Source organism: Lepus europaeus, chromosome 12 (genome assembly GCF_033115175.1).
Source record: "Lepus europaeus isolate LE1 chromosome 12, mLepTim1.pri, whole genome shotgun sequence".
NCBI classification, from domain to species: Eukaryota; Metazoa; Chordata; class Mammalia; order Lagomorpha; family Leporidae; genus Lepus; species Lepus europaeus.
This window is the reverse complement of record NC_084838.1, coordinates 60,476,386-60,490,153: the sequence shown is the minus strand read 5'-3', so window position 1 is coordinate 60,490,153 and position 13,768 is coordinate 60,476,386. Positions and strand designations below refer to the sequence as shown.

At 37.5% G+C, this 13,768-nt stretch overlaps 1 protein-coding gene across 5 annotated transcripts in view; it reads right to left on the bottom strand.

Moving 5' to 3' along the window:
- Positions 1-13,768, bottom strand: part of ZDHHC21 (zinc finger DHHC-type palmitoyltransferase 21) — a 96,978-nt gene that overhangs the window by 53,396 nt on the left and 29,814 nt on the right. For all 5 annotated transcript variants that reach the window (XM_062208236.1, XM_062208241.1, XM_062208238.1 and 2 more), the window contains 2 exons: positions 9,764-9,875; positions 6,137-6,275 (listed from right to left, as the gene is read on the bottom strand). In XM_062208236.1, the coding sequence (XP_062064220.1) occupies positions 6,137-6,275; positions 9,764-9,875 (251 nt within the window). The remainder of the gene's footprint in view (positions 1-6,136; positions 6,276-9,763; positions 9,876-13,768) is intronic.

The following is a 13,768-nucleotide window of genomic DNA, read 5'->3' as shown; positions in this document are numbered from 1 at the left end:
GAAATACTTTCAATACAACTCGATTTTATTAACAAATTGTTCCGTGTCCAGAAATAATTTTCTTCATCTTCACATTTGGTTAAGTTCTACTTCACTTAGAAAGTCCACCATGAATCTTATTCCCCAAAGTCAAACAACTCTTGAACCTTACAACTACAGAAATTTCATACTGCACAACTCCATAGAATATCATTTACATAGCCAATGACATGAACGTTATCTTCTGGAGTTGTACAATTAGGCAGCAATGATTAAAACCACCTGGGAAGAAATTTTTTTAAAAAAATGCTACTGCCACAGACATTTATGTAGACACAGGCTGTGTGAGACTAATCTTCCCTCCAAGAACATTATTAAAAGCCAGATAAGATCCAATTAATTAATAAAGAGCTGTTTGAAGATACTGGATAGTAGCCAAACTAGCCAGAACTTCAAAGGCCAAGATCCCTGAGCAAGCAGAAATGCACTAAGGTGAAACTTGCATGGTGCCCTGCTTTTTACCCTAAGCTACTTGCCCACTCATAAGCAACACTGCATGAAAGGCCAAGGACAACCGAAGATTCAGGCCATCCTGCAATTTCACAGGACTAGGGAAACAACTGAGGGGCACAGTTCACAGTGAACACCTGTTTTTCAGATGCGACCTCAAAAGAACTGCACTATGGGGATAACTGAAATCAGTCCATCACAAAAACAAAATCAGCAATCATAAATCTTTGCACAACAGCAATAAATGTGATAAACGCCACCTTCCAAAGAACTTCTGCATTAAGTTCAATAGTCTGGGGGCCAGCACTGTGGCACAGAAGGATAAGCTTCCCTCTGCAGCACCAGCATCCCATATGGGTGCTGGTTCGTTTCCCAGCTGCTCCTCTTCCCAACCAGCTCTCTGCTATGGCCTGGGAAAGCAGTAGAAGATGGCCCAAGTGCATGTGGGAGACCCAGAAGAAGCTCCTGGCTCCTGGCTTCAGATTGGTTCAGCTCCAGCCACTGCTGCCATTTGGGGAGTGAACCCATGGATAGAAGACCTTTCTCTCTGTCTCTCCCTCTCTGTGTAACTCTCTCAAATAAATTTTAAAAAGAATCTTAAAAAAAAAGGGACCAATATTCTGTTATTTAACATTATAAATAGTGGTGACACAGACCTGACTGGATTAACATGAGTTTTCTTGTATATTCAGTCAAACAAAAGAGCATATCTAGATAAAGAATCTATCAACCAGATCTTGTAAAATTTGTTAAACAAAACTTATAAGGCATGTCAGAACACAAGAGCAAATATGCAGAAACTAAGAGACAAGAAGTCAACAGAAATGGACCAAGGAGGTCTCAAACTTGAAGTTAGCAGATGCAGACATTAAAATAACTGATTAAAAAATCAATCAAGGCAGAATGAGTTCTCACTTGAGAAAACTATAAAAAGAGTTTTAAAAAATGCCATCAGAAGTGATAAGTTAGCTTAAATCAAAAATTCCAAAACTGGCAAGAAAAGAAAAACAATGGATCAAATAGAAAATAGAAAGATGACAGAATTAATGTCAGTTACAGTAAAAAATTTACTATTCCAATTTAAAACAATGCTTATTAGACTTGTTTTCTTTTGTTTTTGTTTTTAATGAGCTAGCTGCTATTTTTAAGACACATATGAGGAATAAGAACTAGGAAAGTATGAAAGTAAAAACCTTTTAAAAGATAAACCATGGAAATACAAAAAGAAAGCTGACACAGCTAATTATGTGAAAAAACCATTTTAAAGCAAAAATCATTACTGCAGATAAAGAGGTGCTTTTTATAACAATATGAATCAATTTACCAAAAAAATACAATTCTAAGTGTAAATGTGTTAACATATGACTTCAAATTCACAACATCTAACTCAATGTAATAAAAATTCATTTCAATGTATACTGAGTTTCCACTGAATAATCATTTTGCTTCAGATCCTTGAGACATTTGGGGCTGTACAAACTATAAACTATTTCTCCAAGGTTTCTTTAGAATTTAGCTCTTTATTTATTTATAATTTAGCTATATTTTAGTAAATTTAAATAGGTTAGAAATACTGTTGACAAACCTTCTCTTTTTATATATTTTATTTTTATTTTAAAATTTTAAAATTTAAAAAATATAATTTTTTAAAATATATTTTATTTAAAATATATTTCTATATATTTTAATAAAATTGCCTTTTCTTACTTTGGACAGCATTGTTGTAAAGTTCTCTTCTCTGTACATCTAACTTGATAGTATATTAGAGGCTTCAAAGAGTTCACTGAAAACTGGAATTAAAGATAGTGCATTTTCTGTGAACTTTATAAAGGTGCTTCATTTATAAAATCACATATTCATTCAGAGACTAGGTCATAACAAGATTAAAAAACACTAGATTCCTCAACAGAGGCAAAATGATATTGGTAATGTTATTACAAACTTTGGACGTTTATATTTCATTATCTTCAATATGATGGTAATTATAAAAGTATCCCACTTAAAATAACAAGGATACTATAAACACCTAGGCTGAGATTAATTCTAGGTCAGTATTACTAGACAAATAATCTTCTCACATGTCCAGAATTATTTATTTTTTAATGTTTATCATCCAAATACAATTGCCCTCACTATCTGTAGGGAACTGCTTCTACAATCACCTACGGATACAAAATCCACAATGCTCAAGTTCCTTATATAATATGGGATATCTGCATATGATCCAAGCTATTCTCCTGTATACTTTAAATCATCTCTAGATTACTTAGCATACTTAATATAAAGGCTCTTCTAAACATCTATAGAAGGTGCGTATTATGAAAAAGAACTGCATAGATCTTAAATTCTTTTCCCCCAATATAAACACCTGATTCAATTTTTCCACTAACTTTTTGAAGGCCCTTCATACAATGTGAATGCCAAGTAAAGAGCTGCTATACTGTACTACCTAGGAAACAATAATGGGGGAGGCTATACATGTTCAGTACAGACGCAACTTTTCCCCGAAATGCTCTCAATACACAGTTAGGTGAGTTCTTAAATAAAATTTTAAAAAATTTTCCTGGTTCAGTATTACATCCTCATTTGATGACTGGAATTCTTTGTCTATCATCAGTCTCCCAGTAATACTGTTGAACGGTCTGTAAAGTTTTCACAAAGTATAACAGACCAAAGAAAAAATGTTTCCTCCTTCTGAGAGCTTTCACTAACACTAAATGTAACACAAATGGAACATCTATTATATACCAGGTACTTTCACATATATTATCTTATTTAATCCCATTATTAGTCACTTTTCAGAAGAAGAAATGACAATGCAAAGAGTTAAAACAATGTGTCAAAGGTTATACATGTAATTAGAAAAGGCAGGCTTTGATCCTACATGTGTTTGCTTATAAAGGCCAAGATTTTCCCACCTCCAGGCATGGCAAACTTAATATGAGAAGTCATACAGCTAATACTACATGCTAAAAAGAAAATACAAATACTGCAGGCTAGACAGCCTCTGTCTCTGCCATTCAGCTCTGCCGTTGCAGCACAAGAGAAAAAGATAAACACATGAAAATAGCCATTTCCAGTAAAACTGCATTTAAAAAAATTAGGAGGAGGGCTAAATTTAACCCAAGATTCATAGACTGCTGTGCTGCAACTCAATGTGCTCCTTCTTACATAGCCTCTAAGCTTCTCATTAATACCTCAAAATGTTTTCTCTCATTTTTTACAAAAGTATGACCTTAACCCTACTTAGCCATTTTAACACTTATCTCATTAGGATCAACCATTTGAAATAGGCTACTCAGGGAAATATGTACAATTCATAGTTATGGTTACATCTTCTAACTATAATACCAAAATATACCACAGATTAGTCTATACATAAGGTGAACTTTTCTAAAACTATGGTATGTGTATGCACTACATTCTCACTATGAAATTCTGTTAAATGCCTATATTTAAAGTTCTACCTTTTGAACCTTTTAAGTTATCTGTATGTAAATCTGATTGCTCAAGTTATATTTAATAAGCACAATCATCACAAAGCCCCCACTAATATATATAGCTAAGCAACAACAGCAAATATCCTCTTTAGATTATTCAAAATGATCACAAGCAGGCAAACATTTGGCCTAGCAGTTAAAACATCAGTTAAGATGCCTGTGTCCCAGTGGCAGTGCCTGGGTTGAATTTCCAGATCCGGTTCTTGATTCCAACTTCCTGCCAACGCAGCTCCTGGGTGGCAGCAGGTGATAGCTCAAGTAGCTGGGTCTCTCAAGCTGTTGGTCTCCCTAAGGGAGACCGAGATTGAGTTCCTGGATCCCAACTTCAGACCGGCACAACCCTGGCTGGCACTGGGGAGTGAGCCAGTGGATGGGAGCAGTGTGTGCTGTGCCTGTCTCTGTCTCTGTCTCTCTCTCTCTCTGATCTCTTGGGGACAAAAGATAATTTTATATAAGAAGATTGAAAATACACAGAACTTAAAGACTCTCTCACTCTTTCCCTCACTTCAAAATTTAAATGTGTTACCACCATTGAACATTGTATTTTCTTCATACAAAAGATTTAAACAGTACAACCTGGTATAAATAGTAAAGAAACATTCCCCTTCTCTATCAAGTGTTTTATACTTTCTTCCTTCTCTCCCTCCCTACCTTGCATCCTAATACGCTGTCTCTCGGTCTGTGTCTCTCTCTGTCTCTCTCTGTCTCTCTCTCTCTCTCTCACACACACACACACACACACACGCATATATACAGTATCTAAAACAAAAACAAATTTAACTCCAAATAAAATGGAAAGACTAATAAGCAAAAACACACAACATAAGGTTCACTCCCAGCTCTCCAACTAGAACAAGTTGAATAGTCACTTTCTTCCTCTGTGTCTTTTAACTGCTACTGCATTCTATTTCCTCATCTATAGAAATGGGGGGAAATCGTATCCACTTCACATGATTGCTGTGAGAATTAAAATGAGATACTCAGAGAATAGTGTTGACACAGTCAAAGAATAAAAAATCCTAGTTTCTGCTACCATCACCACCACCCCCATCCCAATGTGGCCAAGTCTCAAGATTTCCTGCAGTTCCTCCACAAAATGGGGCGAGCACTGCTGCCTCAGATGTTATCTGTACATACAAGGGTACAAAACCACTTAAAAAGTTTGTGGAAAATTTGAAATGTAAGTTTTAGTGCAAAAAGAATGAAATTCCAGCATAACTTCATAATATTCATGTTTCATGAACTTTTGAAAGATTCTTATATACATGAATTTCAAACTCCATTACAAAAAAATAAGCATTATTTTTCAAAAACAATTTTTTGAGAGGCAGAGAGTGAGCCAGAGACAGCTCCCATCTGCTGGTTGACTCCAAGCTGCCTGCAAGGGTCAGTGAGCTGAAGCCAGGAACCAGGACTCAATCCAGGTCTCCCATGTGCGTGACAGGAACCCAAGACTATGAAGCCATCCCCATTGCTCCCCAGGGTCTGCATTAGCAAGAAGCTGGAATCAGAAGCCAGAGCCAGATACTAAACCCAGGTACTCTGACGTAGGATGTGGGCATCTTGACCAAAGTCTTAACTGTGAGGCCAAATACCTGCAGCCCAAACTCTTTCTTTTGAAAGGGAGGGAGGGAGGGAGGGAGAGAGAGAGAGAGAGAGAGAGAGAAACTTTCAATTTAATCACATTTTCCACAAACTTTTTCAAGTATTCTTATATAACTTTTTAAAGCACCCTGCAAAACCATCTTATCATTATTAATAAAAAGGTCCTTTTTCTCAGGAACTTAACGGTTACTTTGAGAACATTTAAAAAGCAAACCAATTCTATGCTTTTAATGCTGAAAATAAGAAGTTACTCTTTTCCATTGTTTTTCATTATTCTAGATATTTTTATTAAAACACAAATGTTGAAAGATCTTTTCTAAAAAGAGACACACAATATTAACAAATAATCACAAACGGATTTGGTTACAAGGCAATGTCAGGATAGGATCCACCTTCTTAATTCCAACCCATTCTAACACTTAGCATTTGAGAGTTCATTTTCAGCCCTTTGTTGTTTTTAACCTTCTGCACTTAAACGAAGTACATGTTAATAACCACATACTATGACTGTTCTAACATTAGTGGATACAAACATTTCTTACCAAATTACGCTTTTTGAGTGGAAGAAAATAGTAGTAGTGGCAGAAAGAAAACATCAGTGCGTAGCAAGTGAGAAGCTCAGTGTAGAAACACAACTGCAGAAAAAGCCAATGGTTATCTTCACCAACACAATTGTTAATCCTGAAGAAAAGAATGAAAAAGAAAGAATATTTTAAACTTAATAAGATGCTCATTTCAGGATGTGCGAGATTAAAAATAAATATAACTTCATAACAAATACAAATAACTTTCATGGATATATGCTAGAATCACTCAAACCTAAAAGCAGACTGTCAAAAGAAAAGATAAAAATATGCCATCTTGGATTTGTAAAGCACTTTCTTCTTTAAAAAGGAAATCCATGGATACGACCCCTTCAACTCACAATAACCGTGAGAAGCAGGGAGAGCAGATGGTAGTCTCCTTGTTTCACAGATAAGGAAAAGGAAAGAAAGCAGGTAAGACACTTGCGAAGGGACGTACCATGAGGAGAGACGGGGCTTGAAAGCAAGAACACTCTTCTGTACATTGCTCTTTTGTTACAACCTTCTAACTGTAGACAGCCATGTGAATGCTTCGAAATAAAATAGTTTAAGTTTGCTACTCTGACACAACTGCTAAGCATTCACAATTTTTCTTCTTTTTAAAAATCTGTAGGGGCCGGTGCTATGGGGCAGAGTTAAGCCATTGCCTGCAGTGCTGGCATCCCATAAGGGAGCCAGTTTGTATCCCGGCTGCTCCAATTTCTATCCAGCTCCCTGCTAATGCACCTAGGAAAGCTGCAAAGGATGGCTCAAGTCTGTAGGACCCTGTACCCATGTGGGAGACCCAGAAGAAGCTCCTGGCTCCTGACTTCTGCCTGGCCCAGCCCCAGCCATTGCAGCCATTGAAGAAGTGAACCAGAAAATGGAAGATCTCTGTATTTCTCCTTGTCTCTTTCTCTCTGTAACTCTGCTTCTCAAATAAATAAATAAATCTTTTTAAAAACCTACAAATTGCCTTGCACAAATATTTTCATTTAAATATAGCATTACATTGTCACTCAAAAATTAACTGAAAACAGTTTCAATTCCTAACTGAAATGTAGTTAACGTGTGTCGCTACCTACTCTTAAAATCAAATATAGAACTGAACTGAAAAACCTTGCTTAAGTATTTCTTAGACAGTATGCTTTACAAACAAGATAATTCGTTAGTTTTGCTATTCGTAAGTAGAGTTGCAAGAAAGGTGTTTATGTATGCATTTCAGATGCACTTTAACAACTTTTGCTTTAAAAAAGCATGATTTACCGTTCTCATTCCCAAGGAATCTGAAAACAACTACTGTGATCACAGCATATTTCTTAGCAGGAGAGTGACAAAGAGCACTAAGGGACTCAATCCATATGTAAGTGTTCTTTTTGTAACTCTGAAACTACTCAGAAAGAAAGGAACAGAGTCAGAAACACAGAAGAGATGGAGGCAATTTGACAGCTGTCCTCCAAATCTAAAGCTATTAGGCAGTTAAGATAACGCAGCCTCTGAAGACACCAAAAATTCTGTTTGCTTCCGATTTCCACTGTACATTTCCCTCACTCAACACCTCAGCAGAGCTCTGTTAGGAAAAGTAATCATGATAAGACCCTTAAGTCCCTGGTCTACTCTCTTTTCTGATCCTCCGATCTTTTCTACTTCCCCCTCCTTCCGGGCAATATTGTGAGGTTGACTAAAACTGCGGAACCAGGGGCTTGGAAACAAAGAAATCATCTCAAAATTAGGATTGAGGTTTAACTGCACTTTAATGGTCACAAAGAAGCTAGTCTTTATCCCTCACAAATATCTTTAGTTTCCACCACATCTCCTAGTTGGTTTCCTCACCTATTGCATTTTTTAAATGATTTATTTATTTATTTATTTGAAAGTCAGAGTTACACAAAGAGAGGAAGAGAGGCAGAAAGAGACAGATGTCTTCCATCCACTGGTTTACTCCCCATTTGGTTGCAATGGCTGGAGATGTGCTGATCCGAAGCTAGGAGCCTCTTCTGGGTATCCCACATGGGTGCAGGGGCCCAAGGACTTGGGCCATCTTGTACTGCTTTCCCCGGGCCATAGCAGAAAGCTGGATTGGAAGTGGAGCGGCTGGGACTCGAACTGGCGCCCATATGGGATGCTGGTGCTGCAGATGGCGGCTTTACCTGCTACACCACAGGGCCGGCCCCTATTGCATTTTTTTGAAAGGAAGCATCAATATCCAACTGTACCACGAGCAATTACTGTATTTTTAATTAACCAGAAACACCACTATAAAAAGTACCAAAAATCCAGCTTTTGGTGTGATTAGCATTTATCTCAAAACATATCTCACCTAGTTTTTTTGTAGTCTATTACTATTGTAATTACAAATATCATTGAGGTCCGGAAAATTACTTGGAGATTAATGTTTAAATTCAAGGCATACTTTTTGAAATCCACCTATATGTCATATACTAAATACCTTATTGATGGACTTAGACAATTTTTTAAATTTTTATACAGTAACAAAGTACTTTTATCTACATATTCTCATTTTTTTCTAATCTCAGTAAATTGCATTATAGTTAAGTAAACTGTGCAGGCAAATGAGTTACTCTAACTTGATTACCATTATTAGGTAAATTCTACTCGAGACAACTTTAGATAAATGCAATTCAAGAAGCTTGTTATGTAGTTAAACTTTGTATACATGCACACATGTGTGTACAAACATAAATATATATGTATATAGATATATTTAGAGTGCTACACTATACCAGTTTAAATATTTATACAGAGATCCCATGCTAGGAAAACAAAATTAAATACAATGTCTTGTTCACAGATTTTTGTGACAGCTTTGAAATGAGATACAATACAGAATTCTCACAGCATTTGTTTTCAAAATTTTTTTCAACTGAACATTTTCTTTAAATATTACAAGAGAGCCCCCTATTGACCAAAGCTGTTGGTAGTTCAGCAGAATCAGTTAATTACCACTTAGACACATTCGACATGCATACACTGTTACTACCTATCTCCAGTACGTAATAGGTAAAACGTCTTCACTGATGGGGGGAATTATCAGGGCATTTGAAATGTGCTACTCTTTAATTACATAAATGGAAGTGGAAATAACAGTGGGAAATATATTATTATACCTAATATTATATATAATATATAGTATCTTATATAATATTATATATTATATAATATTCTACACTATATATTATATATTATATAATATACTACACTATATATTATATTTCTAATATAATATATTATATTAGAAATAACAGCTTCTATTTAAATGCTTTCTATGTGTCAAATACTAAAGCAAATGCTTCCCATACATTACCTCTTCGAAAACAAGTACCTTGGTCCAACTGAACATCTGGGTGCAGGTAAATTCTTAGTCTTCTGCTAAAACATCTCCTTACACTGTACATTGTGGTGATAAAGATAGGATCTCTGGAAAACTGACTTTGGAGTTGACAGAACTACATGATCAAATATTAAAATGTTTTTACAAACCATGTAACTTTAATATAATTTTTGCTCAAGACTGCTAAGTCTTAAGAGAATTTTTTACTAGGCTTCCTTTCTTTCTTAGCTAGAAGTGAAGGATGCCTTTCTTACCACGGACAGTGATGATCCATTCTCCTTACACAGTGGCCGCAGCGGCTGCAGTGATGGGAGCGCTTTGGTCTCATCAAATTACACTTGTTACATAATTCCCACAACTCTCTTTCTAAAGAAAGAAATTAAAATCCATTTAATGAAGGCAAATGAGTAGTGTTGAAATTTTGTAAAAAGGTTTTACAAGATTTTATAAGAAGTCTTCAATACATATCTCAAGAGATTTTTTTCTTCTTCTAAGCTTCCAGTGTTGCTGTCCTATTTTACCTATTTTGTGTATTTCTAATTTTAAACACTATAAAAGTAAGAGACTATCGTTATTCTCAAAGTAACAGACAGCAAACAACGTATTTGGCTCTGGACACTCCCAGAATATAAGTAAAAACCCAATGACAGAACCATAAAGTCTAACAAATTATTACAGTAAAATGGAATTTTATTTAAACAATTTATAGAAATTTTATTACCTAAAGCACCCACAGACACAAGCTTAATCCTGTTTTCAGTTAATAAGTTGAAATCAATCCTATAAACACATTGGGAAAACAGGGACGGCGTTCCTCCCCTTGCCTTCCCCAAATCATTTTATGTTTTATTTTTTTTTTTTTTCAGAGTCAATTAGTTTACCTGGGGATATGTATAGGAATAGGTTCAAGAAGGATGTCAGATGGGTTTAGGAAGTATCAGGATAGTTTAATTAGTGAATGGGGTTAGAAGATCACTATTAAATGGACATAAAGAAATTCTTGGGACAGTGTTATGGCACAGCAGATTAAGCCTTTGACTGTGACGCTGGCATCCCACATAAATGTCGGTCTGAGTCCCAGCTGCTCCACTTCTGGCCCAGCTTCCTGCTAGTGCCCCTGGGAAGGAAGATAGCCCACATACTTGGACCCCTGCCACCCACATCAGAGACCCAGATAGAGTTCTGGGCTCTTGGTTTTAGCCTGGCTCAGCCTCTGCCATTGTGGCCATGGGGAATGAAGATCTTTATCTCTCCCTCTCCCTCTCTGTAAGTCCGCCTTTCTAAGATATACATAAATATAAATCTCAAAATTAAAAAAAAAAAAAAAGAAAAATGCATTCAATACAAAACTCTGTCCTACCACCAGGTAACAACTTCCTTTAGCTAGCTGGTGGTAGAAACAGCACACAAGTTCTATGCTAAAAACATAAATTTCAGGGGTTGATGCTATGGCATAGCAGGTTAAGCCTACAATGCGGCATCCCATATGGACACCAGTTCCAGTCCCGGTGGCTCCACTTCTGATCCAGCTCCCTGATAATGTGCCAGGGAAAGCAGCAGAGGATGGCCCGAGTCCTTGGCAACTGTAAACACGTGGGAAACTTGAATGAAGCTCTTGGCTCCTGGCTTCAGCCTGACCCGGCCCAGCCCTGTGGTCGATTGGGGAGTGAACCAGTGGATGGAAGACTTCTCTGCCTCTACCTCTCCCTCTCTGCAACTCCGCCTTTCAAATAAATAATTTTTTAAAAAATAACAAAGTATACGTAAGTGAAAAGGCATCTGGTTTCACTACAAATTATTCTTTTTTTTAAAGATTTATTTGAAAGAGAATTATGGAGAGAGGTAGAAACAGAGAGAGAGGTCTTCCATCCGCTGGTTCACTCCCCAGTTGGCTGCAACGGCTGGAGCTGTGCTGATCCAAAACCAGGAGTCAAGAGCTTCCTCCAGGTCTCCCACGTGGGTTCAGGGGCCCAAGGACTTGGGCCATCTTCTACTGCCTTCCCAGGCCACAGCAGAGAGCTCGATCAGAAGTGGAGCATCCGGGACTCAAACCAGCGTCCATATGGGATGCCAGCGCTACAGGCCAGGGCTTTAACCTGCTGCGCCACAGCATCAGCCCCTATAAATTGTTCTAATCAGGTTCATAAAAAGTTCTGGAAAAGAAAACTGTCTTCAAAGACAATTGCTGGGGCCAGCACTGTGGCGCAGTGGGTTAACGCCCTGGCCTGAAGCACCGGCATCTCATATGGGTGCCTGTTCGAGATCCGGCTGCTCCATTTCTGATCCAGCTCTCTGTTATGCCTGGGAAAGCAGCAGAAGAGGGCATAAGTCATTGGGCCCCTGCACCCAAATGGGAGACCCGGAGGAAACTCCTGGCTCCTGGCTTCAGATTGGCGCAGCTCCGGCCGTTGCAGCCAATTGAGGATGAACCATCAGATGGAAGACCTCTCTCTCTCTTTCTGCTTATCTTCTAAGTAACTCTTTTTTTTAAACTTTTATTTAATATAAATTTCCAAAGTACAGCTTTTGGATTACAGTGGCTTGCCCCCCCCCCATAACATCCCTCCCACCCACAACCTTCCCATCTCCTGTTCTCTCTCCCATTCCATTCACATTAAGACTCATTTTCAATTCTCTTTATATACAGAAGATTGATTTAGTATATATTAAGTAAAGATTTCATCAGTTTGCACCCACACAGAAACACAAAGTGTAAAGTACTGTTTGAGTACTAGTTATAGCATTCATTCACATTGGACAACACATTAAGGACAGAGATCCTACACGGGGAGTAAGTGCACAGTGACTCTTGCTGTTGACTTAACAAATTGACACTCTTATTCATGGCGTCAGTAATCACTCTAGGCTCTAGTCATGAGTTGCCAAGGCTATGGAAGCCTTTTGAGTTCACCGACTCCAATCTTATTTAGACAAGATCATAGTCAAAGTGGAAGTTCTCTCCTCCCTTCAGACAAAGGCACCTCCTTCTTTGATGGCCTGCTCTTTCTACTGGGATCTCACTCACAGAGATCTTTCATTTAGGTTTGGTTTGGGTTTTTTTTGTTTTTTTTTTTTTTGTTTTTTGCCAGAGTGTCTTGGCTTTCCATGCCTAAAATACTCTCATGGGCTCTTCAGCCAGATCTGAATGCCTTAAGGGCTGATTCTGAGGCCAGAGTGCTGTTTAGGACATCTGCCATTCTATGAGTCTGCTGTGTATCCCGCTTCCCATGATGGATCGTTCTCTCCCTTTTTGATTCTATCAGTTAGTATTAGCAGACACTAGTCTTGTTTCTGTGATCCCTTTGACTCTTAGACCTATCAGTGTGATCAACTGTGAACTGAAATTGATCACCTTGACTGGTGAGATGGCATTGGTACATGCCACATTGATGGGATTGAACTGGAATCCCCTGGCACGTTTCTAACTCTACTATTTGGGGAAGTCCAATTGAGCATGTCCCAAATTGTACATCTCCTCCCTCTCTTATTCCCACTCTTACATTTAACAGGGATCACTTTTCAGTTAAATTTAAACACCTACGAATAACTTTGTGTTAATTAAAGAGTTCAACCAACAGTATTTAGTAGAACAAAAAAATTCTAAAAGGAATAAAGTATTAAGTTGTTCATCAACAGTCAGGACAAGGGCTGATCAAGTCACTGTTTCTCATAGTGTCCATTTCATTTCAACCAGTAACTCTGACTTTCAAATAAATAAATAAATCTTTTTTTAAAAAAAGACAATTGCTTTACTATCAAAATATATTTCTCAATCATCTGGTCTTCACGAGATTAAGTCCTGGCAAAAGCATGTATGTGGCAATGGAGTAAGCATATCCATTAAGTGGCACGGAATGTTGGAAGCAAGTCCACTGCTGTCCCTTCCTCCTTTTACTTCCAGCTAGAATTGAGAATTAATGCCTGAAGCTTCATCATTTTACATAGGGAAGGTGACCTGTCCATCTTCCCTGTTGTCCCAAACTTCCAAGGAGACAAATAAGATAGGAGGAACCAGGATCCCAGACAACATGGACTTGGACTTACACTTGGTCAGGCTATTTCTTACATGAGATATAAATTCTACAGAAATAGAAAATAGATGAGCAGTTTCCAGGGAATGGGGGATAGGAGGAATAGGGAATGACTGCTAACAAATATATAATATTATTTTGGGTGATGAAATGTTCTAAATTGGATAGCGCTGCTATTTATACAACTCTGAATACACCAAATACACAGTACTGTATTTTTGAAAGGTT